The sequence below is a fragment of the Schistocerca gregaria genome, chromosome 1 (assembly GCF_023897955.1).
Source record: "Schistocerca gregaria isolate iqSchGreg1 chromosome 1, iqSchGreg1.2, whole genome shotgun sequence".
In the NCBI taxonomy this organism is placed as follows: domain Eukaryota; kingdom Metazoa; phylum Arthropoda; class Insecta; order Orthoptera; family Acrididae; genus Schistocerca; species Schistocerca gregaria.
In genome coordinates, this window is record NC_064920.1 from 667,276,306 (window position 1) to 667,301,698 (window position 25,393).

General features: G+C 44.9%; 1 protein-coding gene across 8 annotated transcripts in view; it reads left to right on the top strand.

Moving 5' to 3' along the window:
* The window catches only part of LOC126362232 (protein piccolo-like), a 731,361-nt gene that overhangs the window by 310,900 nt on the left and 395,068 nt on the right, over nt 1-25,393 (top strand). For 3 of the 8 annotated variants that reach the window (XM_050007869.1, XM_050007871.1, XM_050007870.1), the window contains exon 1: nt 17,151-17,265. The exons of the other annotated variants lie outside the window; for them this stretch is intronic. In XM_050007869.1, the coding sequence (XP_049863826.1) occupies nt 17,240-17,265 (26 nt within the window). In that variant the 5' untranslated portion in view covers nt 17,151-17,239. Of the gene's footprint in view, nt 1-17,150; nt 17,266-25,393 lie in introns of those variants that run through there. 8 annotated transcript variants of the gene reach the window in all.

Consider the following 25,393-nt stretch of genomic DNA (forward strand, 5'->3'; position numbering starts at 1 on the left):
ACTGAGGTCATGACGCTCCGGCCCGATCAGAAGTCGCAAGGCCGCAGCGAGACTGCTGTCGTGTGCCATGTGCGTGCGCCAGTTGTCAGCGGCCTCCCTCCTCACTTGCAGCCTCCGCAGAAATAGAACAATTCACTGTGTGACGTAACACCGTGGCTAAGATTAGCGCGACTAACTTTGCCGAGCCCTAGCCTGGAAACACCATGGACATGGACGTGACCAGTGCCGACAGCAGAACCCACACGCGCTCACCGCCACTCTTACTCCAGTCCACCAGTAAGCAGGAGCGGAGAATTCGAGACTCGCTTCTTCAAAGTTACGTCTCAGAAATTGCAGCTACTCGACAATATAGCTCAGAAATGTTGCCAAGCAATATTGTTGGTCACAAGAATTACAGCTACATTTTCAGCAACATTACCAGCCACTGTGCCCCTCATGTACCAATACATTTGCGTGGCAGTAGCGTTTACACAGACCATACTGTTGCTGCGAACTGAACGAAAGAAAACTACTGGAAGCAAGCGCGGTATTAAAATTCCACAAGGATAAAAATTAGCCAGAAAAATCGAGCTTTCAAAAAAATGGCTCTGAGCACTATGCGATTTAACTTCTGAGGTAATCAGTCGCCTAGAACTTAGAACTAATTAAACCTAACTAACCTAAGGACATCACACACTTCCATGCCCGAGGCAGGATTCAACCTGCGACCGTAGCGGTGGCTGGGCTCCAAACTGTAGCGCCCAGAACCGCATGGCCACTCCGGCCGGCCAAAAAACGGGCTTTGTGGATGCGTTGTTTTTTTTTTTCAAGTAACTGCTTTCGAAACTTCAATCGTGGACTGGTGCTGGATACATATCTCTCCCAGAATACTGAACCGTGGTTACGAATATACCGTAAAAACAATTGGTCGGGTTATTGTTACAACCAATATCAGCGTGAAAGACTATGCGTTTACAACCACGATTGTGATAACCCTTCTGTTTTTGGCTACTGGTGATTCATATTTTGACATACAAGTTCGCTTTTCATCAATCAATCTTTTAATGCAAGACGTTTGCAACGCTTTGATGTAAATGCTTATATTAATATTTCATTGAGTTAACCAGTACAGTGAGAAAACTATAATTTTTTTGAATGCCGTTCAACAACCACTGTAAAGTGGGGGAACAAGTAATGTTTAGAACTATCGTAATAAGAAAAGGACGATGAAATGGAAAATAGAAGTGATGATTGATCAATCTTCCGACTCTTTGATGCAGGCCGCCACGAATTATCTTCTTATATAAAACTCTTCATCTCAGTGTAGCACTTACACCCTACGTCCTCAATTATTTGTTGAATGTATTCCAATCTCTGTTTTCTCCCGCAGTTTTTACCCCATGCAGCCCCCTCTACCACCACGTAAGTTATTCCTGATTTATTAATGCGTATCCTAGCACTCTGTCTCATTTTCTTGTCAGTGTTTTCCATACGTTCCCTTCTTAGCTGTTTCTGTAAAAAATTTCATTTCTTATCAGTCCACCTAATTTTTAACACTTTTCTAGAGCACCACATCTCAAACGCTTCGGCCGGACGCGGTGGTCTCGCGGTTCTAGGCGCGCAGTCCGGAACCGCGCGACTGCTACGGTCGCACGTTCGAATCCTGCCTCGGGCATGGATGTGTGTGATGTCTTTAGGTTAGTTAGGTTTAACTAGTTCTAAGTTCTAGGGGACTGATGACCTAAGATGTTAAGTCCCATAGTGCTCAGAGCCATTTGAACCATTTTTTTTTCAAACGTTTCGATTCTCTTCATTTCCGGTTTCCCCACAGTCTTTGTTTCATTTCCATACAATGCTGTGCTCCAAGCGTACATTCTCACAAATTTCTTCCTCAGATTGAGGTCTATGTTTAATACTAGTGAAGTTCTTTCGTCCAGGAACACTCTCTTTGCCTATTCTAGACTGCTTTTTATGTTCTTCTCGTTTCGTCTGGCACGTGCTATTTTGCGTCTGAGGTAGCAGAATTCCTTCACTGCGTGTTCTTCGTGGTCACCAGTTTCAGTGTTAAAGTTTTTCCTAAACTCCTTTCTGTTGTTCCTCACTAGTTTCGTCTTTCCTCAGTCTACACTAATTCTATATTTTCTATCCATTAGACTGTTCATTCCATTACACAGTGCCTGTAATTCTTCTTCATCTTCAGGCACAAACAATGCCGTCAAGCGAATATTGTCACTGATATCCTTTCACAGTGAATTGTAATCCTACTCTTCAATCTTTCTTTTATTTTCATCTATGCTTTAAAAAAATTTAAAGGTCTTAAGAATACAATTATGTACCACTGCTGCAGATTTCGTTCTACTACGACAGCAGCAATGCAAATGTATTGTTCTCAGATTGTTGTCTTCGTATACATTACTTCCTATATTTCTTAGCTGTTACCACAATTGGCTGTCACGTTTATGAAATTCATGATTCTCTCGATTTCCCAGTTGTGCGTTGTCGTCGATAAAAATTCGTATGCCTTTATGCGCACATGCTTTCGAACTGACGCGGAATAATATTGTTTCACTTACATTATTACTGAGGCACTGTCGACGTAAGAAGAGGAAGCAAGTCCCAAAGGAGGCAAGACTCAAAGGAGAGGGAAGGTTATACATACAAGAACAGAAACAGATATTGCTCGGCCGTACGAATTGTTGTTAACGTTTGATGCACGATACCGGCAACAGCTCGGCTATATCTCGGCAGCAACGTACATCAGTAATACTGCCTGACCGTACCGGAATATTGTTCTTTGTTGAAGCCACACTGCAATAATTTTGATGAAAATACCATGACGGTCGAACGTTGCCGCAAAATATGGACCGTCTCAAAGCACCTTAAGGGCATGTTTGATAGCTACTGCGACCTTTGACTGAAATGCGCTTGTAACAATTCAAGCATCTCATTTTCCTTCTCATGATGGAAGTATAATGGGTTTTGCAGGTTGTTTGAGGAAAATTTAATACAACGCAAATTCAGTTCCATGCAACTTCAACTTTTTTTCTGTAGAGACCGAAAATTGTTAACAAATATTTAAAACTAGATTATAAGAGCATAAGACTTACACTAACCGTGTTATACACTTTTATTTTGTCGGAACACATTTAGACACAGAAAATGATAGTATCTGTGATACACGCATGTAAATAAATTTGCCTTGTCCGTTTTTGAAAGAAATTGTCTCCGAACGAGTCTGCGCCTGAAAGTAATTGTTGTTTATGGCATGTTTTTAGATAACTGTGAAGAAGGGTTTCCATGACTAACTAATTACGTGTCTCGTCTAATTGATAGGAACTCAAACTTCAAAAGAGGGAACTGGCCCATTTCGCAACTAAGCCCCTCAAATATCAAGTTCGCTTGGAATGTAGATAGTAGATTTTCTTATTCAGATACTATTTTGTTTCAAAATAATGATTTGTTAGCGCTTTGCTTGTTCAGCTCACACCGCCAGCTTTGACTCAGTGGTTTCATACTCAAGATATCTGTTTGTGAGGGGCGAAGATAAGCTTCTCGCTCGACGAGTAGGCCTGTAATGATGTAGGTCTCCTCGTTGTCTCTCATGTTGCTTCAAGGGAACACTGGAGTCGTTGGTCATCTAGTACACGGCCTATTTCTTCATCCCATTCTTGCGCATCAGAGCTAATGCTCCGTTTAAGGTACATCATTTCGCTTTCTTGTCTGTGAAGAGATATACTAAGTGAGACTATGTCACAAAGCAGGTCGCTGCTTTTGCGATGGCATTGTGACCATGAAGCCAATGACTTTTTTTATAGTACAGGCTCATGTGACCAGGAAACAGGAGATCTTTTTACGCTTTTCTTCAGCTGACATCGAAATAAATCTAAAGAGTACACATTCATGACTCATAGTCCAACTCCTGATATCATTACATGGATAGCTGTTTGATATGACAACAAGACTGATTTGGTAGCTGTTGAAGGAAGTCTGAATGCTCGCCAGTATTTGGCAAGAATGGTAAAACCTATTGTCCTACCTTTCATGACCACGGTGTGAAACAACATAGCCCGCATCTCGTGGTCGTGCGGTAGCGTTCTCGCTTCCCACGCCCGGGTTCCCGGGTTCGATTCCCGGCGGGGTCAGGGACTTTCTCTGTCTCGTGATGGCTGGGTGTTGTATGCTGTCCTTAGGTTAGTTAGGTTTAAGTAGTTCTAAGTTCTAAGGGACTGATGCTCATAGATGTTAAGTCCCATAGTGCTCAGAGCCATTTGAACCATTTTTTTGAAACAACATATTCCACCAATGTAACGCAAGACCGCACGCAACAGTTCACACTCCAAACGCCTGGAGGACTGGCATGCCCGGTCCTTCTATTTGTCTCCCACAGAGCAAGTCCGGAATGCGATAGGTACACATATACGTTCGTAACAGTCTCAGCAACCACTCTTCATGAACTGACACAGTATTTATTTCGGGCATGGCACGAACATCCTCAAGAATACATTCGGTAGCTGTTGACGTCCTTGTCACAATGAGTACAAGAATGAATTCATGCCTGCGGAAAGATCACATCTCGTGCTGATGATGACCGACATCAGTTCCTAATGGATGGGGGCACATCCGCAGGTAACCTTTCTCGACCGGTGGTTTGGTCGCGGTGGGCCAGTCGCATAGTCACCACGGTCGCCCGACCTGTCCCCAATCGATTTTTTCCTGTGGGAGTAGCTGAAGGGCCTTGTGTATGAATCGCCGGAGTATCTATCGGGAAAGATTGGTGCAGAAGCAGGATGTCTTAGAGATGCACCAGGTATTAGAGCGCGCCGTTCAATACAGCGTCGATGTCAGGCGTGGCTCGATACGATGTCAGGAGTGACTCAGCGCGTGTGGACAACACTTTGAGCATCTCCTGTAGTGGGCGCCCTTTTATAGCATGTGACTAAATAATTGTAATCCCATTTAGTAGCACTGGATGACATTTGCAGCCCTGGTTCCTATGTGGTTACTGATCCTTGGTGTATGGGTTGGGTTGTTTGGGGAAGGGGACCAGACAGCGAGGTCATCGGTCTCATCGGATTAGGGAAGGAAGGGGAAGGAAGTCGGCCGCGCCCTTTCAAAGGAACCATCCCGGCATTTGCCTGGTGCGATTTAGGGAAATCACGGAAATCCTAGGTCAGTATGGCCGGACGCGGGATTGAACCGTCGTCCTCCCAAATGAGAGTCCAGTGTCTAACCACTGCGCCACCTCGCTCGGTCCTTGGTGTATGCGCGATGTGCAGTGTCAGTTTGTAACATTTCTTTGAATCATCCTTCTTGTTCCATCTAAGTGTGCTTTACATTCCAAATGACACTCACATAGAAGGGATGTTAAATTCCATTAGTCCTCCTATTTTGTTACTGCCAGCGAGGTTGTCTGTCGAATATTAAACACTATATGAATGAATTAGTCAAAATGATGATAGTTGGTCGTACCATTTCCAAAGGAACAATTCGGGCAGTTGGTATAAGCGCTTTAAGATAACGGTGGGAAACCTACGTCTAGCTGTGTGAGGTGGACATATAATTTGGTACTACACTTTCTCGCTATGTCTAGTTTTGGACTCTCATTCGGCAGCAGCAATATTCAAATCCACATCAGGCCTTTCATATTTATCTTTTCTGCGGTTTCCCTAAATCTCTTGCTAGGATGGTCTCTTTCAAAGGTACAGTGTCAATTTTCTTCCTAATTTTTGTCCTATCTGATCTTTTGTTCCATCTCTAACGACCCCTTTGTCGACGGGATGTAAAGCTTCCACCTTCCGTCAGCTTTCTGCTTTGTCGATATAACCTGTACTTTTTGAACGTCAAGAAAAATTATGGTTGTGATGCGGGATGTAATGTAAGGGGCGATCAAAAGGTTTCCGTTCGACGGCCACACTAACCCCTTGCCTACATCCGATTTGGAACGTCTGTATTTCTGAAACTAATAAAGTTTTTTTTCGTACCTTTTCATAAGTGTTAAACATGTCCCCCTTGAGATGCACGGCATATGTTAATTCGCTATTCAAATTATTCCCAATCTGCAGGTAACATGTCTTGAGTTACAGCTTCCACAGCTGCTATTATGCGACGTCTTAGTTCATTCATTGTTGGTAACGGAGGCACATAAACAAAGTCTTTTATAGATCGCCACAAAAATTAATCACATACAGTCAGGTCTACTTTCACAGAAATATATAATATGGATTACATAATGATAAGTATTTAGGAACCATATTATGCATTACGGAACATACACAAGTGCAGACGTCAAATCGAATCTTAACTAAACGATGATACGCAGTCTCGCAAATTCAAATGTAGAAAAGGATCACATCGTTTAGTGGTAGGCTGGAAATAAAAAAGAATATCGCAAAATGGAAATTATCTGAGGCGTCACTGGGTTCGATAGAAGTGCTGACGGAGTTCAAAAGGAGAAGACCGGTATACAGCCTAACAAACAAAGAAATAACTATGGAAGAAACAAAAATATATAACAAGAAAAGCGAAGGATAGATTAGACGTCATGTCGCCGGCGAGATTATTAGAAACGCTATGCAATTGTACATATGGTGAAAGATATGGAAGGAATAGGTTAAACCATTTAGTGGCACCAAGAAAAGCTTAAATCAATATTACACGACGAGACGGAAACTTATTCTTCTTGACTGCAAGTAAGTGTATTAATTATTGTCACGCTCGGTGTAGTAATTAAAGCAGGACATATCAGCACACAGTACAGTAAAGACAGTTGACACAGAAGAAATACTTTCACTTATCAAAGAAAGAAGGAAATAAAAGAAAGCAAATGTTGCCCTTGTGATCTACCTTCAAAGGTAGCCTGTATATCAAATGAACGATAAATGTAGAGAAACAATATAACTGAACGCATAAGAGAAAAGTAATAACAACGTAAAATAGATATTCTCTGCAAGAAATGACGCTACTTACAGGATGACAACCGTGGTCTTGCATTAGCGTTCTCGCTACCCGCGCACGAGGTCCCGGGTTCGATTCCCGACGGGGTCAGGAATTTTTTCCTGCCTCGTGATGACTGGGTTTTGTTGTGTCATCGTATTCACCGTGCTCATTCATACCCACTACGATCGGAGGAAGGCAACGGCAAATCACCACCACAAGCACCTTGCCTAGTACAGCGGTGCGTGTCTCCTGTAACTTCACCTACGCTCCTCAGAGTATGGGACCGCATCATCATCACAGGATGACAAGTGTAATTGTAAAAAATGATTGAAACATGTTAACGTAAGAAGAGCGAGTATATGCTAGGTGTAAATTCGCTACCTGTATCGGGACAGCGGGCGGCGACCGTCATGCGTGCAGCACACCAGCGTCAAATAAGTATGAAATCATAATCAAATACTTTAGCAATTTGACCCTTTTTGGAAAGAAATTGTTTGAACAGAGATTAAAGCGTAAAAAATTGTTGGACGCTAAATATTGACATGAGGTGATTTTGGCGCTTAGAATGTCAGATTTTCAAAACGAGTTCATTTAATGGCAGTGAAATAGTGTTGAACGTTCCACGAGGTAACCAAAACGACCGTTGGCGGCTATAAGCGCGTGGACGGAAGGTCGGTCGTTTCGCGTGCCAGCAAAACAGGACCAGAGAGAGATTTGGCGGCGCATGAGCGCATGCGCGGAGCCTCGGACGAACGGCTTAAAATACCGTGTAGACAGCCTTCTCGCAGGAAGAATATTCGTAAACAAGCGCGCCAGCACAGCAGGAAGTAGAGGGCCCCGAGGAGTGTGAGGCACAAAAAGCGTATACACATTGTTCTTCGCGGTAGTGTTGAGAAGTGGAGTCACACATTCACCTTTGACGTGGCGTTGACATGGCACTGCAAGCAACGCCTCCAAGCAGCCAAATCTTGGACTACAACATCGTCTCACATGTATTACTGACAATGGCCAAGCGTTCCGCTTCCTAGTTTTTCCCCCCTCACCTCTACTTCTCACTCCATAAACTGAACAGGTCTCGTCTCTATTTTTATGGCAGAATTACTCCAACAAGTTTTACAGTGACTTTTGCTTTGGTAGATCTCAAATCACATAATGCTATGATTTAGTAAGGCAAATAAGATACACTATGAGATGAAACATTAGGACCACTTCCCACAGTGAGAATAAAAATCGCCTGATGGATTTGGAGGCAACTGTCCCACTACAGAAAGTGTGTATGTGACTAGCAGAGGTGAATGGGAACTTCGCCTTCCGCATCCGCCTGTCTTCCCCAACTCTCGTCCTATACCAATTCATCTGCTTCTCTCACCGTCTGTTCTTCTTAGAGAACCTTCGTATCCAGCACATTAATCGCAAAACCCAGTCCTAGCACCCAATATCGCACCACTAACCAAGAATCCAGAACTGTCGCGGCACTACACTCACATTCCACATTACACCTTCGTGCGTCATCCACCTTGTCTTACTGGAACCCAAAACCAGCTTCCACTACTCCGAGATGAAATACATACTGAGAAGAGTCCCCTTCCATCCCTAGTCACAACGCTCCATCTCACACTATCCCCTTATCTTCCTCCCACCCCTTTCCTCCGCCTCACATACTTTCAGTCACAACCATAGGGCTCCATAGTCTAGCTCATTACTCCACTTTCATCACGACAATGATAATTTTCATGCCTCGGCAACATCACCATTATACCATAATTAACATTATCAGCAGCCGGCCGGAGTGGCCGAGCGGTTCTAGGCGCTACAGTCTGGAACGCGCGACCGCTACAGTCGCAGGTCCGTACCCTGGCTCGGGCATGGATGTGTGTGATGTCCTTAGGTTACTTAGGTTTAAGTAGTTCTAAGTTCTAGGGGACTGATGACCTCAGAAGTCCCATAGTACTCAGAGCCATTTCAACATTATCAGGAATTAAATTGTAAGAGTAATTTAAAATCAACGTGTTTCTTTAAAAAGTATAAATATTGTCGAATATATAACAAAAGTCTTTTAAATATGTAAAAGCTTTAGTTAAGAACTTTTTTTTTTGTCCGCTACCAGTTCCCTACTCCGTGAGGAGTTAAAATAACAAAGAAGAACAAAAAGAGAATGGGAAATAATTCTAGCGACGATATGGGCTGAAAATTAGGAAATCTACTGACATACGTGATTTTGACAAAACAGAGATTATTAAGGCTGGGCGACTGGAAACGAGCATCCCCGAAACGACCAAGGTAGTCGGCTCTTCGCGTGCTACTATCGTGAGCATCTAAGGAAACTGGTTGAGGCACGGTGATACCACAACGTGTTGGGCGTCCACGCCTCATCATACAGCGTGGAGGCCGGAGGCTTGCCCACTTTGTATGATAAGTTTTAAATTAAAACATTTCATAAGTTTTATGTTATAAATAAACTTTGGGTATAGAAATTATTACGAAAGCACATATTCATCTACTTTAGATTTACTGCAAGAGTTGTTCAAAATGCTTTTCTCGTTGTAATACTTATAGCCGTGGTCATCTTGATGCACTCGGATGCGCCAAAGTATCTCTGCTGCTGGCAGCACCGTCATGCCTCCTAAATTCGGCCTTACATTTTGTCTTTCCTGAAAGGATATTATTGAGTAACCAGACAAAAAAGAAGTTCACTTTAGAGAACTCTGTACAACGATAGCTATTTCATACCATCCTAAGACTTGAAATTGTGAAATCCATGTCCACCAGCATCCAGCACAATTTGTTATGGAGTGGGATTCACGTAACGTACGAACATGGTACCTCTTTGGGTAGGTCTATGGCAGCTAATTTTACCACAGTACTGTTGCATGTAGCTGCTTAACATCGAAAAGAAAACAATCTTTTACTTATTGTACTCAGTGGCAGAGAATTCGTCTTTCGTGAGAACTGTTTTCCGGTAAGCATCGAGTGACATCTCTGGTAATCTACTGCTCCACATCAAACGACTGCACTTCTACACTGACCAGTCACATTAATGGGACCACCAGTCAAGAGCCCGAATAAACACCTTTTGCTTTGCGGACCGCTGAGAAACGTGTAGGACGAGAATCAAAGATGTTCTGAAAGATACCGGTAGGGATGTGGAACCATGCAGACTCCAGTCCAGTAGACAGTTGCGCTAGATTTCTCGGTTGAGGACCCATGGTACGAACAGCCCATTCGAGGTGGTCGCACAGTTTCTCTATTGGGTTTTAAACCGGGGAGTTTGGTGGTGTAAGTACCACGCACGTACATTGCGAGCTGTTTGACACGTTGCATTGTCTTACCAATAGATTCCATCGTACCGAGAGAAAACGAACTGCATGTAGTGGAGGACATGGTCCCCAAGGATCGATGCGCGTTATCCACTGTGCCTTCCAGAGTCACTAAATCACGCAGGGAATGCTAGAAAACATCCCCAGTCTATAAAACTCATTCCTCGTTTGCTTTAAGATATTTCACGCCGTAGGAGCCAACGGCCAACTGTCCGACGAAGCATAAAAGGTTATTCATCTGGGAAGTCCAGTTGTCGCCACTTCGTCCGGTTGCGGTATTAACGTACAAATTCCAGTCTGCATCGGCAATGAACAGCAGTCAGCATGAGTGCACGAACTATGCAATTGCTGTGGAGGCTCATATTCCACAACACTCTCTGAAGGGTAGCCCCTTGGTTCATCTGTGCAGTCACATTTTCAACTGTTGCACGTCACTTCGTCCGTAAACATCTCCGAAGCGGTCGCTCATCCTTGAGTTCTATGGTCTGTGCTGCATCACAGTTCAAAAATGGATCAAATGGCTCTGAGCACTATGGGACTTAACTTCTGAGGTCATCAGTCCCCTAGAACTTAGAACTACTTAAACCTAACTAACCTAAGGACATAACACACATCCATGCCCGTGGCAGGGTCCGAACCTGCGACCGTAGCGGTCGCGCGTTTCCAGACTGTAGCGCCTAGAACCACTGGGCCACCTCGGCCGGCGCAAATGTTTTCTGCTGGCTTGGGAGACACCTTGGTTGTTGAAGCGGGTCTTTTGGCTGCTGAGGAAACGTTCTACCTCTCGAAAAACAGCTCGTCGCCAACCTGCAGATGCCTGGTACGCTATCGTTTCTTCATTCCAGGAAAGAGCAAGAAATCACTGAGTAGCATGTCAGGGTAGCCTAGAGAAGGAGCGCGAGTGACTGTGTCTCGTGCGAAATGAATTGGGGCGTCGTCGTGGAGCAAATACAACCCTTGGACAGTTTTTCACGACGCTTCGTTTTGACAGTGTTCCGTAACTTCAGAGCACAAACTTCGTCACTTTGGAAACGCTTCCACCCATGTCCAAAGTCCACTTTTGACGCGTCAGATAAATCGCTCCGTTTCCTCAGTATGATAACGACTGCAGTGTTTTCCGCCCCCCATCCCCAACGCTTTCCGTACGCTCCACGCTGAGTGGTCATTGCATATTGACATCGAACATAAGCGGTGGTAACATTAGTGTGACTTGCCCGAGTAGTTCTCCACTGATGTCATCTGTGGCCGCTGTCCGTGCCTTACACTGTGTGGCTCGTAGCATCCCAGGCAGCTACGTTTAAAGCCGTATGCTGAACGTTGCAGCGCGCGCTGACTAGGCAGGGAATAATTAGACGGCGGCAGCGGCGCGCGTCGGGGAACGCTAGGGCCGCGCTCCCAGCATGCCGCAGAAAGGCCACGTCGCTCCTTACGCTGTCCTCACTGCTGTCTCCGAGCGGCCACTACATCTTCCCGGCATTTAACCCAATCCTTTCGCAAAATGCGACAGTCGAATTGTGTACACTTTCGAGGCCGACTTATTTGGTTCAACAGATGGAAGAAAGTTCCAAAGCAAGTACACCGTAAAGAATGTTCCTGCAATGGCGTCGAAAGGATGAAATGAAAACCTGAAGATGGTGTGTTAAAACAACTCAATAAATGCAATGCCATATCTCACAAGAAACAGTCACTAACGATTAGATCCCGTAGAGCTACAAAACTGCTTAGATTTTGACAGCTACTTTTCAGCTGATGTTCCGAATACTCTCAGATATGTGGGACTAAGATATGGGTGATTTACCTGCGTAGTGAAGGTGCGATAGCGTACCTGAGCGTTCGTCAAAACAGGTTCAAATGCTTCCAGCCTTGTAAATATAAAGGGCAGTCAAATGAAAAATGAACACCCGTCACAACAGGACCATGGAATGGTTCCATTTAGAAGTAATCACCACACGCATTGAGATATCTATCCTACTGGGAGACGAGACGATCAATTCCTTATTCGTAGAACGCCGTCAGCCGCTGACAGATCACAGCCACACCCACTCCTGCACTTGCTCGTCCGACTGAAATCGACGTCCATGTTCGTCTTCCATCAGGTCGCCAAAGATGGGAAAATCACACGGGAAAAGACCTGAACTGTACGGAGGTGGTTGCAGGGTTTTCTCTGAAGTACAGCCTTCGTGCGATTGGCAGTGTTGGGGTAGGCGTTATACTGCAACAGGATGATTCCATCTGAGAGGATTCCTGGACGTTTTGACTTTATGGCACCTCGCAGTTTTTGCAAAATATTTTTCATACCGCTGGTCATTGACTATGGTTGCAAACTCGAGGAACTCTAGAGGGTCCCTGAAGTAGGGGAAGAAGACCATCGTGACCTTACGTGACTCCACCATTTCGAATCTGAGGGCAGATGGCAAAGTCAACAGTGGAAAATTCCCACATCTAATCCGAAAAGAAATACCCAGTTGTTCACACAAGTTCCGGTAATGTCATGATAACCTCCTTCATGGATTGCAGGGGACCTCTGCTCCTCGTGCTCCTCGAGCATAGAAGCACAGTAATGCCAGCGCTATGAAGATACTCTGCAGAAAAAGCCCATAAATGATGCTGGACGGAATCATCTTGTTCCATGACAACGTCCACCCACACACTGCCGATCGGACGAAGGCTACGCTTCAGTGATTTGGCTGGGAAACACTGCAAAGTTTTCCGCACAGCCCGGGTTATTCACTGTGTGATTTTCTCATCTTTGGCGACCCGAAGAAAGACTTGCTTGGACGTCGGTTTCGGTCGGACGAGGAAGTGCAAAAGTGGGTGCGTTTGTGAATCGGCCGGCGGCCGACCGCGTTCTACGAAGCAGGAATTGATCGTCTCGTCTCTCCGTGGGATAAACGTCTTAAAGCTGTGGTGATAACTTGTGAACGGAACCATTTCATGATATTGTTGAGTCTGGTGTTCGGTTTCCATTTGAGTGCCCCTCATTTGAAGAGCTTATTTCAATAGTGGTACAAGTCCATTTTTGTTCATTTTGAGATACAGAGTCCTAAAGTTAAATGAGCGCTGAAAAATCTGCATTTGAGATACCAGAAATATTCAAGCATATGGCTTCTTCCTAAAGATGAACCTTTCTTTTTGTTTGTTTGTATCATTAATGACAGAAGCATTATAGGCAGAAAAGTGGAGGTAATGGACTTGTACCATTACTGAAATAAGCCCTTCATATGTCAGTGGTCACAGAATAATCATCAGCATATTGTAATCTAAATGGCAACAATTGGTCACCGAGTATGTTCTAACAAACAATCTGGTTCATGTTGACAGTGACCTGAATAAGTTGGCCGAAACCATGGTATGAAAAACACTCTACAAACGTCACAGAACGACCTCCAGCTTGAGGTAAATTGCAGCCCATATTTCGGGTTAAATCTCATACTGAGCCTTAGGTGCACTCGATGCCTTGCATCATTCGAGAAGAGACAAAATCGCAGTTCGCCAGGTCACACTGTAAGCCACCAGTCGAAAACTGTCCAATTTCTGTCTTGTTTTACCCACTGAAGACGTGTAGGTTTTTGTGCCGCTGGTGAGCAATGGCCTCCGTGTGGTACCCGACTCCAAATGTCCATTGCGTGCCGTTTCCTTCGCAGTTGTCGCTAACTGACTGAGATCGATTTGCAGTAGTTCCTATCGGGCTCGGAACAGATTCCCATTGACAAGGCGTTACCCTCGTCTCCGTTCTGCGTTGGTTAGGATCTTCTATAACCACTCTTTTCACGCCACGTTACAAAGCTGTGTGTGATATACCATTCCTTGCAGACACTTGTACCGTCCGCGGTTATACACCAGGGAATTCTCATTCACGGTTTGGTCGTGGGCACATCCGAACACAATAATTTCTATCTGCCCTTCTGTCACACCTCGAAGCCGACCAATCGTACCGAGGTGAATTCATAAAAATACTGTAACATACACAACACTTAGCCGTCATGAATTACGCAAGATGAGGAGGGTCACAAAGCGATCCAAAGTGGTTAGTATGCTTTTTTAAAGGAGAGAGTATTGTTTTGTCCGTTGAACTTACACATACTACATTTGTTGTTACAGCAAGTTGCCTTCTCCACTCTGACTTCCTTCCGAATGGAAATGTGAAAGCTCAGTGCACAGTGCACAGTGTATACCGGAGCTTTACATTCAGTTTCGAACCCTCAGTGGCAGTGCAACTCTTCAGAACAAGATTATAGGGTTTAGAGATGGATCCTTATTGGGTCTTCCCTACTTGTGCTAATTTTTCATCTCAGACCGAGCGAGGTGGCGTAGTGGTTAGCACACTGGACTCGCAGTCGGGAGGACGACGTTTCAAACCCGCATCCGGCCATCCTGATTTAGGTTTTCCGTGATTTTCCTAAATCGCTTCAGGCAAACGCTGGGATGGTTCCATTGAAAGGGCACGGCCAACTTCCTTCCCCATCCTTCCCTAATCCGATGGGACCTATGACCTCGCTGTTTGGTACCCTCCTCCGAACCAACCAACATTTTCATTTCTACTCATCTAATGCGAGATGCAGTTGTCTGTCCTACGTCTTAATCTTTCTCTCTCCGCACTCTTAGGTTTTCTTAGGCCCCTATTTCCACTTTCATGCAGTACTGCGCTCCCGGTCGTAATTTCAGGGAAATCAGCTCAATCCTACGGAAATATTGGATACTACTAAAGCCTCAAGAATGGCTCATGCGCCTGTAAAATCTGGTATTGATGTCTACGTCGTTTTAGCTTTTTTTACCCTGTCATAATCAATAGAATTCTTAGGAAATTTCATTTTTGATATTTCACAAGTACTATAAACAAAGAGCCCTGCACACAAGACAAGAATTTGCCGTGTATCCCCATCTTACAGAAAGGCTAGCGAATAATTTGAATAAACGGTATAGCCACAACACCATAGAGAATTTCCCTTCTTTTAGATTTGCTATGTGTTGGGCACATGATACAAATACTAAGTCTAAGGTGTTTGTCGTCAAAAATGATACCTCGTCTAGCAAGTGTACCAGGTCTTCGGCCATCCGTTCGCTCACGGATTTCATTCGATTATGGCTCATGTCTCTCTGCTTCAATCAAACACTAAACGCGGTATATGATCAGTGGTCCCTCGAGTTGAAAGCTTTAAAAATTATTGTCAATAATGAAAGTTACAGCACTTGGCAACTGAACTGAAAACGTTTTTCAGGATCAGAGCAGCCCGAACGCATATTTCTGCTCTTTGTTTTCTCTTCTTTAGTGTTGTTTCCTCTCCTTCATAACAACCTACAAAAAATATTCAAATGTGTGTGAAATCTTATGGGACGTAACTGCTAAAGTCATCAGTCCCTAAGCTTACACACTACTTAAGCTAAATTATCCTAAGGACAAACACACACACCCATGCCCGAGGGAGGAGTCGAACCTCCGCCGGGACCAGCCGCACAGCCCGTGACTGCAGCGCCTAGACTGTTCGGCTAAACGCGCGCTCTGGAACAGCGAGACCGCTACGGTCGCAGGTTCGAATCCTGCCTCGGGCATGGATGCGTGTGATGTCCTTAGGTTAGTTAGGTTTAGGTAGTTCTAAGTTCTAGGGGACTGATGACCTCAGATGTTGAGTCCCATAGTGCCCAGAGACATTTGAACAGTTTAACCCTGCGCGGCATAAGAACCTACAGAAGGTGGTTGGGTTGTCATCCTTGACATTTATACCCGCTCTTCAGACAAGTACTTTAAAACACGTACAGGCAGATTCATAACCTAAAACACTTTAATATACTTCAATATTAAAGGGAAAATACAAATAGCCAGCTTTGTACTTAAAAAATAAAAGAGGCGATTCTCTTGCTAATTTACGAGAAGCTCGAATTGGGCTGCTTCAGTCCTGTTGGCTGTGGTAGGGGAAAGCGATTTTTATGAGGGGTAAAAATATATTCCGTTGACTTTTGGGCTGTGATGTGTGGATTTGTTAAAAACTTAGTGTGAGATATATGTGAAAGATTGTTTGAGAGAGTAAAGGGATTAGGTGACTTTGAACAAGATGCCGAATCAAGGTTTGATAAGAGAAGAACAGGCTGAGGAAGAGAGAAGCCCTGACAGAGACAGGGGCGTTGTGTTAAATCTGGATCGAAATACAGATTTCATTCGAAAAGAAAGGGCGGCGGTGATTTTCGATTGACGGCTAATCTAAGTAATTACATGAAATATTTATCCACGGCCTACTGAACAGACGTTCACGTTCTCCACTTGGTCTTGTACTGTTCATAGGTTATTCATTATTTGTAACAAGTTGAAACCGTGTGCTGGGTCGAGAATCGAAAGCTGGTTCAAATGGTTTAAATGGCTCTGAGCACTATGCGACTTAACAGCTGGGGTCATCAGTCCCCTAGAACTTAGAACTACTTAAACCTAACTAACCTAAGGACATTACACATCCGTGCCCGAGGCATGATTCGAACCTGCGACCGTAGCAGTCGCGCGGTTCCGGACTGGAGTGCCTAGAGCCGCTCGGCCACCGCGGCCGGGAGTCGATAGCCTACAGAAGAGCAGTCAGTTACAAGCAAAGCACTCAGTCGAACCATTAGGGTGTTTCTAATACACGGATCGGAGGAGCACTCCCTACCAGATTCAGGTATCCGAGTTCGACTCTCGAAGTAATAGACACCTTAGACTTGTAACAAATGATTCTTAGTTAATAGGAGAACGAGATTGTCTCCGATCTGTATTAGTTCGCTAAGAAAGAAAAACGAAAAAAAATGGACAACAGACTGCGGCTGGTGAGATATTCTAGAAGACGCGTCGGCGTCGTCCGGGGCAGGTGGTGGGGGCCTGGCGAGTGGGATGGGACGGGCGGGGGAGGGGGCAGAGGAGGGGGCGTCGCGACGCCCAGCGCCGGCCGTAGGCCAGAGGCCAGTTCCCGCAAGGCTCACGCGGTCAGTGCGTCTCGCAAGCCCAGCCCGGGGAAGGGAAGCAGCCCGCAGGACACCAGGTCAAGGTCATGAGTGCGGAAACGGCGCCCTGGAGGTCAGTACGGCACCGGCGCCCCTCTGTCCCTGTCAGTGTCCCTGCTTTGGGGCTTTTACCACTCTCGGACGTAGAGAACGTAGGGCCGAGCGATTCCACCGTTAAGTACATAGGCCTTACTGTCCTCTTACTACTTTCTGTTAATGGTCGAAGACTGCGGCAGATAAAATATGCTGTTGAATGCAAAAATCTTCGTGTTATTTCCACATACTGATTAGTGATTCTTGACTAAAGTGACTTTATATAATTTTCGGTGATTCAGTACATTCTTTACGACAGATTTACATTGCACTTTGGTGCATCAACGAACTCTGCAAGCACCTCTGCAGGCAGTCAGGATGTACCATCCTCCTTTCGCCTGTAGTCACGAGCAATTAGTTCGTATAGCTTCACACAAATTGTTTTTGAAAGACTGTCGTTAGGAATCAGCTTATACTGCATCCTCAGAACGATACATGATACACCAATACCATCGAGGTGAGAGACCGTAGCTCCATAGTTGTACTATTCAGATTATATTACCCTTACAGTTTAAATGAACTTCTTTATTAGTTAGACTTAACTTCTCGTCTATTTCGAGTTTATTAGAGACATTGACCTAGCACGTTCGGACAACGATTGAGAAAAGTATCGTCACTGAATGTGTTGAAAGAATTATACCATCATTCGTCAAGGTGGAGTTACGAAAACCATGGCAAAGCTGAATCAATCTGTTCAGACAGGATTTTAACTTTACTCCTCGCGAATACAATTTCAGTGCCTTAACCATTCATCTTGCCTGTGTTGTTTTTAATGTGATTGGACACAAGTGCGCTTTCTGCTATTCGAAGAGGCGTTGTGTAATATAATCTAATTTTAGAACATGGACTTACAACAACTAGTCTGAATCACTTAAAATTCCTTTTACAACAAATGGTTGAGGCTACTTGGTGACGGCTATACCATTAGCACACACTTCCAATTGAGAGCGTGAGGATATAAGGAGTGTGTGGAGCCGGGATGCTCACCGAGAGCTGCTTCCAAGGCAAACACGACACGACCGTTTAGGCATGAGTATCTAGCGTGCGTCTGGCACTGTTTACCCGTATCTCCTGTAAAGGACTTATCGTCTCCTCAACTTACTCGCGCTCGAAGATTTTTGTCGTTACAGTTTTCAGCTGCAACTGCTGTGTGTTTTTGCCCTAAGTGATTTTGTCTTGAATGAAATTGATCCTATTTCGCGGTTTGTTTTTTTGCTCTGTCATATAATGGCTTCAGTTGTTGGAGAATATATGTTCATTCTACAGCTTTTGACTGTAGTGCCGGTGCTAATACAAATAAAAAAAATTAATTTTTTAGTGTTATTTTTTAGTGAAATACCGTGTCTTGATCACGTTTCAGAGACGGCCTTTTTGTTAAGGTGTTTATTTTCTCAGTACTGCAGACATATATAACGTATGACAGACTCACGTGTTTGTCAGAAAATTATTTAAATACTTCTTATTATTTTCAGATGAATTACTCAAAAACATTTCGAACGTGGACTTGAGTCGAATAACTACGAAAAAATTCTCGCTTTCTATTGGAGATAACGTTGTAGGCTTCATCATTCTTGACGCAAAAGTGCAATGTGAGGATATTAATCTGGCGCATTTTTCTCTTTCAGTATATAAACTGTGTTATGAGCCAGTTTTGGATAATATACATAGGCAAATACTTCACTGTAACAGTGGTACTATTAACTGTATTTGGGAGACACTGTACATTTTAGTCGCATGTTTCCTGTGCCTTATATATCAGGTAGCGTAAACGGCTCGGAAAAATGGCAGTGCGCCTCGAGCCCGTTTTATGGGACAACATCGCCCACGCTGTGCACTCAGAGGCGCAGATGATCGCGTCAGAGAACCAGTGGACTGTTCTGAAAGGGGAAAAGAGCATCACACAGGTAGTTGGTGCTGGGACGAGCTCGATACCACTATACTTAGAAGATAACGAACATCAATGAACATACACTTTTGTCACAGAGTTCAAAATAAAGCTAGCATTCTTTAATTATGTTTTAAACTTATACAACTCTGCCGAATAAACTGTTTGAAGCTCTTCTCATCTTCGTAATAATTTCAAAATTACGTTAATTCTAGGTACCAGTGTACAAATTTTATAGAAATAAGAAGCCAATACCGTGAAATCTTGATCCACCGGCAGGAATCAGATTATGCATCACAATATATCGAGAAACGCTTGCATAGTTATAAAGAGCACGATATCGGGCGAACACGCGGCTGCAACCATAATCGTGATACGAATACTGACGAGCGAAAAAATTCTCTAGCATCTGTCGGCTATGTCGAAGAAAGCACGTGCCGTGGATGTACCTTGCACTACTGCTTGTGCTACACTCCTCATCTCCCCACGATTTCTCGTTTCGTGAGAATATTTGATGCTGTTACGAGGAAGACGTTAGGCTTGGCTGCGTCCCTGAACCTTGTTAAAAGAAATGCGCTGTACACTGCTGGGCCAGAACATTAAGACCACCTACCTAATAGCGGTTACGTCCACCTTTGGTGCGGATAGCTGTGGCGACACGTCATGGCACGGAAACAATTAGACCTTCGTACGTCGCGGGAGCATTTGGCAGTGCATCTGCAGACACAAGTTACCTAATTCCCGTACATTTCGAGGAGCGGAGGGGGCCGATGAACTTTGACGCCACGTTCAATCACATCCCAGATGTGTTCGATCCGGTCCAGATTTAGCGAGTTGGCGAGCCAGCACATCGATTGGAACTCGTCACTGTGTTCGTCGAAGCACTTCAACAAACTCTTGGCCGTTTGACATGGCGCATTATCTTGTTGGAAAACGCTATTGCTGTTGGGAAATATGATCGTCATGAAGGGGTATCCAATGTCTGCAACCAGTGTACGATACTCCTTGGACTTCATGGTGGCTTGTACGATCTCCACTGGAGCCATGGATACCCAAGTGAATTTTCCCCAGAGCGTAATGGAGCCGCCGCCAGGTTGTCTCTGTCCCGCAGTACAGGTGTCTTAAGAGCTGTTCCCCTGGGCGACTACAGATCCGGCGCCCTCCCATCGGCATTATGAAGAAGGTATCGGGATTCATCAGACCATGCAGCGCTCTGCCACTGCGCCAACGTCCAGTGCCGTTGGTCACGTGCCCATTTCAGTTGCATTTGCCGATGTCGTGGTGTTAACATGGCACATGCATGGTTTGTCAGCTGCGGAGGCCCTTGGTACGCTGTGTGTTTAGACACACTTGTACTCTGCCCAGCATTATAGTCTGATATTAGTTCCACCACAGTTCTCCGCCTGTCCTGTTTTACCAATCTGCCCAGCCTACGACGTCCGTCATCTGTAATCACTAGCGGCCGTCCGACCCCACGGCGTCTGGACGTGGTTTCACTTTGTATTCGCCACGTGTCGAAGATCCACACCACCGCACTCCTTGAACACCCGAAAGTCGTGCAGTTTCCGAAATGCTCGTGTCGAGCCTTCCGGCCGTCACAATCTGCCCTCGGTCGAACTCAGAAGATCGCGCGCTCTCCCCATTCTGCACAGGGGCAGCACGTTCACTGATTCCACATGCAATGTGGCTGACTAGAAGCCATACCTCGCCAGTCGCCTTGGATAATGAGCTGCACTTGAAGCGCCATATAAACAGCTGAAATGGCGTCAACCGGAAAGACCTGCTCCACATCATGAGCGAATAAATGAAATTCATTATTGTTTGCGCAAACTGCAACACCGTACAGGGATCCTTAGCCATAGAAAGTGTGGTTAATCCACAAAACAATAGACAAGAATGTAAAAACCAATATGACTTTTCCTGCTCAGTATTTATGCGACTATATAGGCGCTCTTCACGTAGCGGCTTCGAATCAAATGTCCACGGCTTACAACGGCCCTCAGATCGTACGTCAGGTGTTCGTCTAGTGTGACTCTGAATGGTGTGCATTCGGATAACGTTTTACCCGAATGGCATCTGACATGTATTAGTCAATCACCGAAATCCGAATTAAAGCATACGGTTTGTTGCGTATTGACAAGTAACCTGTAATGCCAAGTCCACCGAATTGCAGTCATCACCGTTTGGCATCTATTCTGCACATAGGAATATTTGCGATCTGCCCACTGGATAACATAAGCGTTAGCGGGGGGAGACAATGACGCATATGTAACAGGGCTTCGTTCGTCAGCTTTCGAGCGAAACTCTATTGTCTGTCACCATCGCACGGATGAGGAGTGACTGTCTCATTTCGTAATCCAGAGATACAATTATGAGTCGTAAATTTCTCTTCAATCCACGTGTTCCGCACACGCAGTACTTTACAATCTTTACACTACTCGCTACAGTTTCACAACATCTCTAGAACTTTAGATTACTGAGGCTTACTAATGTCGCATACAAAGTTTATGGCTATCAGTAAGGAAATAACATTTAGTACTTCTCTACCCGGTTTTATACGTACTTAAAATAAGATCGTACATTGGCGCGGTTCGGCCGATGTAAATTTGATATTTGACAACTCATACAGGGCGTTCAGCATCATATATTCGTCATATCATTATCGCAGTAGATGATAACGACATTTTCACGAACAATACTGAATACAGGGTGACTCATATGAGGTGCGACAATAAAGTAATGAGACTGATGTGAAAAAAAAAGTTGCTTACCGTTTTAGTCAAGTTTGGTGTAGTCTCCTTCAAAGTAGCTCCCTTCTGATTGCAAACACTTTTTCCAGCGCTTCGGTCATTGATGGTAACATTTCTGGAACTCATCTTCTGTAATATCCTCCAAGACCCTCGTCACAGCTTTTTGAACATCTTGTGTTGTTGGAAAATGGCGTCCCTTGACCGCTGTTTTGACTCTTGGAAACAGAAAAAAGTCGCACGTCGCGATATCTGGTGAATAGGGACGCTGTGGTAGTACTGAAATTTGTTTTCAGGTTAAAAGTTGCTGTACTGACAAAGCAGTATGGGATGGCGCATTATCGTGATGCAGAATCAAATTATCAGCAACGTTATTACTAGACGAACCATTTCTCGATTGATGTTCATTTCTTCTGCAATCATTTTCACGGATAATCTTCGATCAGATCGTACGAGTTCACCCACCTTGGCCAAGTTGACATCCGTCCGTGAGGTTGATGGTCGTCCACTGCGGTCCTCGTCTTCAACATTCGTTCTGCCTTCACTAAACATGTTATGCCAACGAAAAACTTGAGCTCTTGACATAACCTCCTCTACAAAAGCCTTCTGAAGCTTACCGTAAGTTGTCGTCACTTTTTCACCTAATTTAACGCAAAAAAATGGCATACCGTTGCGCAGTATTATTCGGTTCCATTTCCGTGACGTGAGACACAAACCCGTGTTAACAACCCTCGACTGAGCAGTTGCATCGATGTGCCGCTTGGACTAGAAGCAGCTTATAGACGAAGGTCAAAGATATTGTGCCTACGCAAGTCTGCAGGTTGCGACATTTTGCAAAGGATATCAGTCTCATTACTTTATTGTCGCACCTCGTATATATGCAACGATGAAATGGGTACAGTTTTGAAACAACTAAAAGCGTCACAGAGGCAAGCGTTCAACAGTCGAGTTATCACACAAAGTGTAGTTATATTCAGCATTAAATAGGGGTTGGCACCTTCCAATAGTTTAAAAGGCAATCCTGAGCCTTGACGTAACGTGTTAGTGCTCAAGATGACGGAGGCTCTCTTGTCAATATCCACCAACAGCCACCCACAATACAGAATTATAAAAAGGTGTAAACTGTGCCTGAATGAAGCGAAAGATCATCTTCCTTCTCGACGGAAATGGGGTCGCTCCTGTGGGAAGAAGTACAGTTGATCTTGTTGCCAAGCAGGCGTCCAGCGGTTCCTTAGTATCCTAAGGTTCTAACTTATACTACTCCATCCCAAACTACAGAGCAGTCCAAAACCAAGTGTTCTGTCTAAATAAACTGTTACTACAAAGAAAGGAAGTTTAATGTCGCGCCCACAAGGTCATTACAGACGAAGCACATCCTCGTGTTCTTCTAACAAACAGCAGTGCAGATTATAAGGACCAATAACTCTAGTCCTGTACGAAACATGGATCAACAAGCTGACTTGAAGTTAAGAACAGTACTTTGTGTCTTCACTTTGTTCGTAATACTCGTCACGTAAAGGTTTGTTTCAACACCACCGGGCCTTTTATACGTGAGCTGTTAATACAGTTTGCCAATCTAGGACTGGAACCTAGACACTCTCCCAACATGGGCAGACGCCATCCAAATGCGCATCAGAGTGATTCAAAGCTTCAGCGTGCCTCCTGGACCACTCCAGCATTTCACACACTCCGCAAGGAGCTGAAGGACTTGTAGGTTGCGGTCTTTTAGACCGTTCTGTTGGAGACAGTGTACTATTTAATTCCATTGATTCGTGGTCTGATACATCCAGTTGCGAGGCGACCCACAGATTAGTATAGCATCTTGACGGTGATGCTACTTGCCTTTTTAGCATTTACAAAGGCTAGCCAAAAGAGATTGTCAACGTAATTGTTAAAGGATGAGATTGTCTGAAAATGCATGTGGAGCTCTTTACCCCATTAGCGACCAGTTAGTTACTAAGTCGGAACTTGGAGGGCGATAGGTGGAGGTAGCGTTGCCACAAGCTTAAACTAGCTCTACAGCATCCGTTTGCAATGTTATAGTGTGTAGCTGCAAATGTGCAACCTCACCCTGACGAGCCCAGGATTATGAGCTAGAGTGAGGGCACGTTTACTGCGAAACTGAAGGGTAATCTCCAGTTGACAGAATAGTCCTCGAGTATTTCCCCATAAAGAGAGGTTCTGAACTCAGGCAGCGGATAAGCAATCTTCACCCGTGTAGCAGACGAAGACATCAGCGCTCGACAGAAAAGTGCTCCATTCGACGAGCACCACCAATCTGGCCGCCGTTGAAACAAATTTCTGAAATATTTCCCTTACCATATCACTGAGTAGTCTCTACATACGCAACGAGTTCTGCCTCACGATCAGCTTTTTTGGTCGTGCCGCCCAAGAGCAGCGCGTGTACTGGCGAGCGGACGGCGGACAACCCTCAAGGCGACGGAGGTGCGCACGTGCTCTGCTACGTCATACGCGGAATTGATGGCGCGGCATCATTGGGTATTTTTACCGTTCGGCGCTGGGTCGGGTTGAGTGACTTGCTGGCCGGCGCCCCCGAAATAGCAGCCGTGCGCGGCGCCTCCCCCGTGGCTGTGGCGGGTGACCCGGCCTTGGCTGCACGCGGCGTGCCGCCCCGCTTCCCCGCGGATGGCGGGCAGCTATATAACGACCGCCGATCGCCGCACTGGCTAGTTGCCGCTGGCACGCCCAAACAGTGCTTCTTCCTGTGCACCAACCGCAACACACTCTGCCTTCGGAGAGCTTTATCAGAGGCTAAGTGGAGGCGACGAGTTCCTAGGTGGTCTCAGCTCTCCAAGTACGATTCCGCAATGTGACGGCTGATGCTGCAGCTATATAACGTAAGTTATACTGCATGACCACTATTTGAATCATCCGTATGAGGATATCTCCACAGCTTCGGAATGTGTTCTACGGAGTTATTAGCACATTCTTGTTTACGTATGTGTAAGGGATCAAGGTTACTTGTAACGCTGCTAAATGCTTAAAATTTGGTCTGTGCATTATCTTCTAGCTTTGTAACATACCATTCCTAGTCCCGCCCGTGTGTTCCTTATTCTAGCAGTTGTGGACGCCATAATGGGTTTCCTGTACCCATTGGCAGAGAACTTTGTCCAGTATGGGGATGGTGTGGGATGTGGTCAGGGTCTGCTATTCTCGTGTTCTCGAGCAGCTGTTGGAAATAAACTTTTAAAAGGGCACTCAGGAAGCAGCTCTTTGTTGAAGAATGCTGCTAGCGTTTCCTGAGTGAGAATAACAGAAACGGCTGAATATTAAAACAAATCTTCTGGAGTTTCTAAAATACGGGACTAGACACAAAAGAATTAAAATGAGCTGCCACTGGGCATTGATTTATATTAGTGGAGCAAGATGAAAATTTGTTTTGGACTGGGATTCGAACCTGGTTCTTCTGCTTACTAGACTGATGCTCTGACCACTACGCCATTCAGATACAGTTG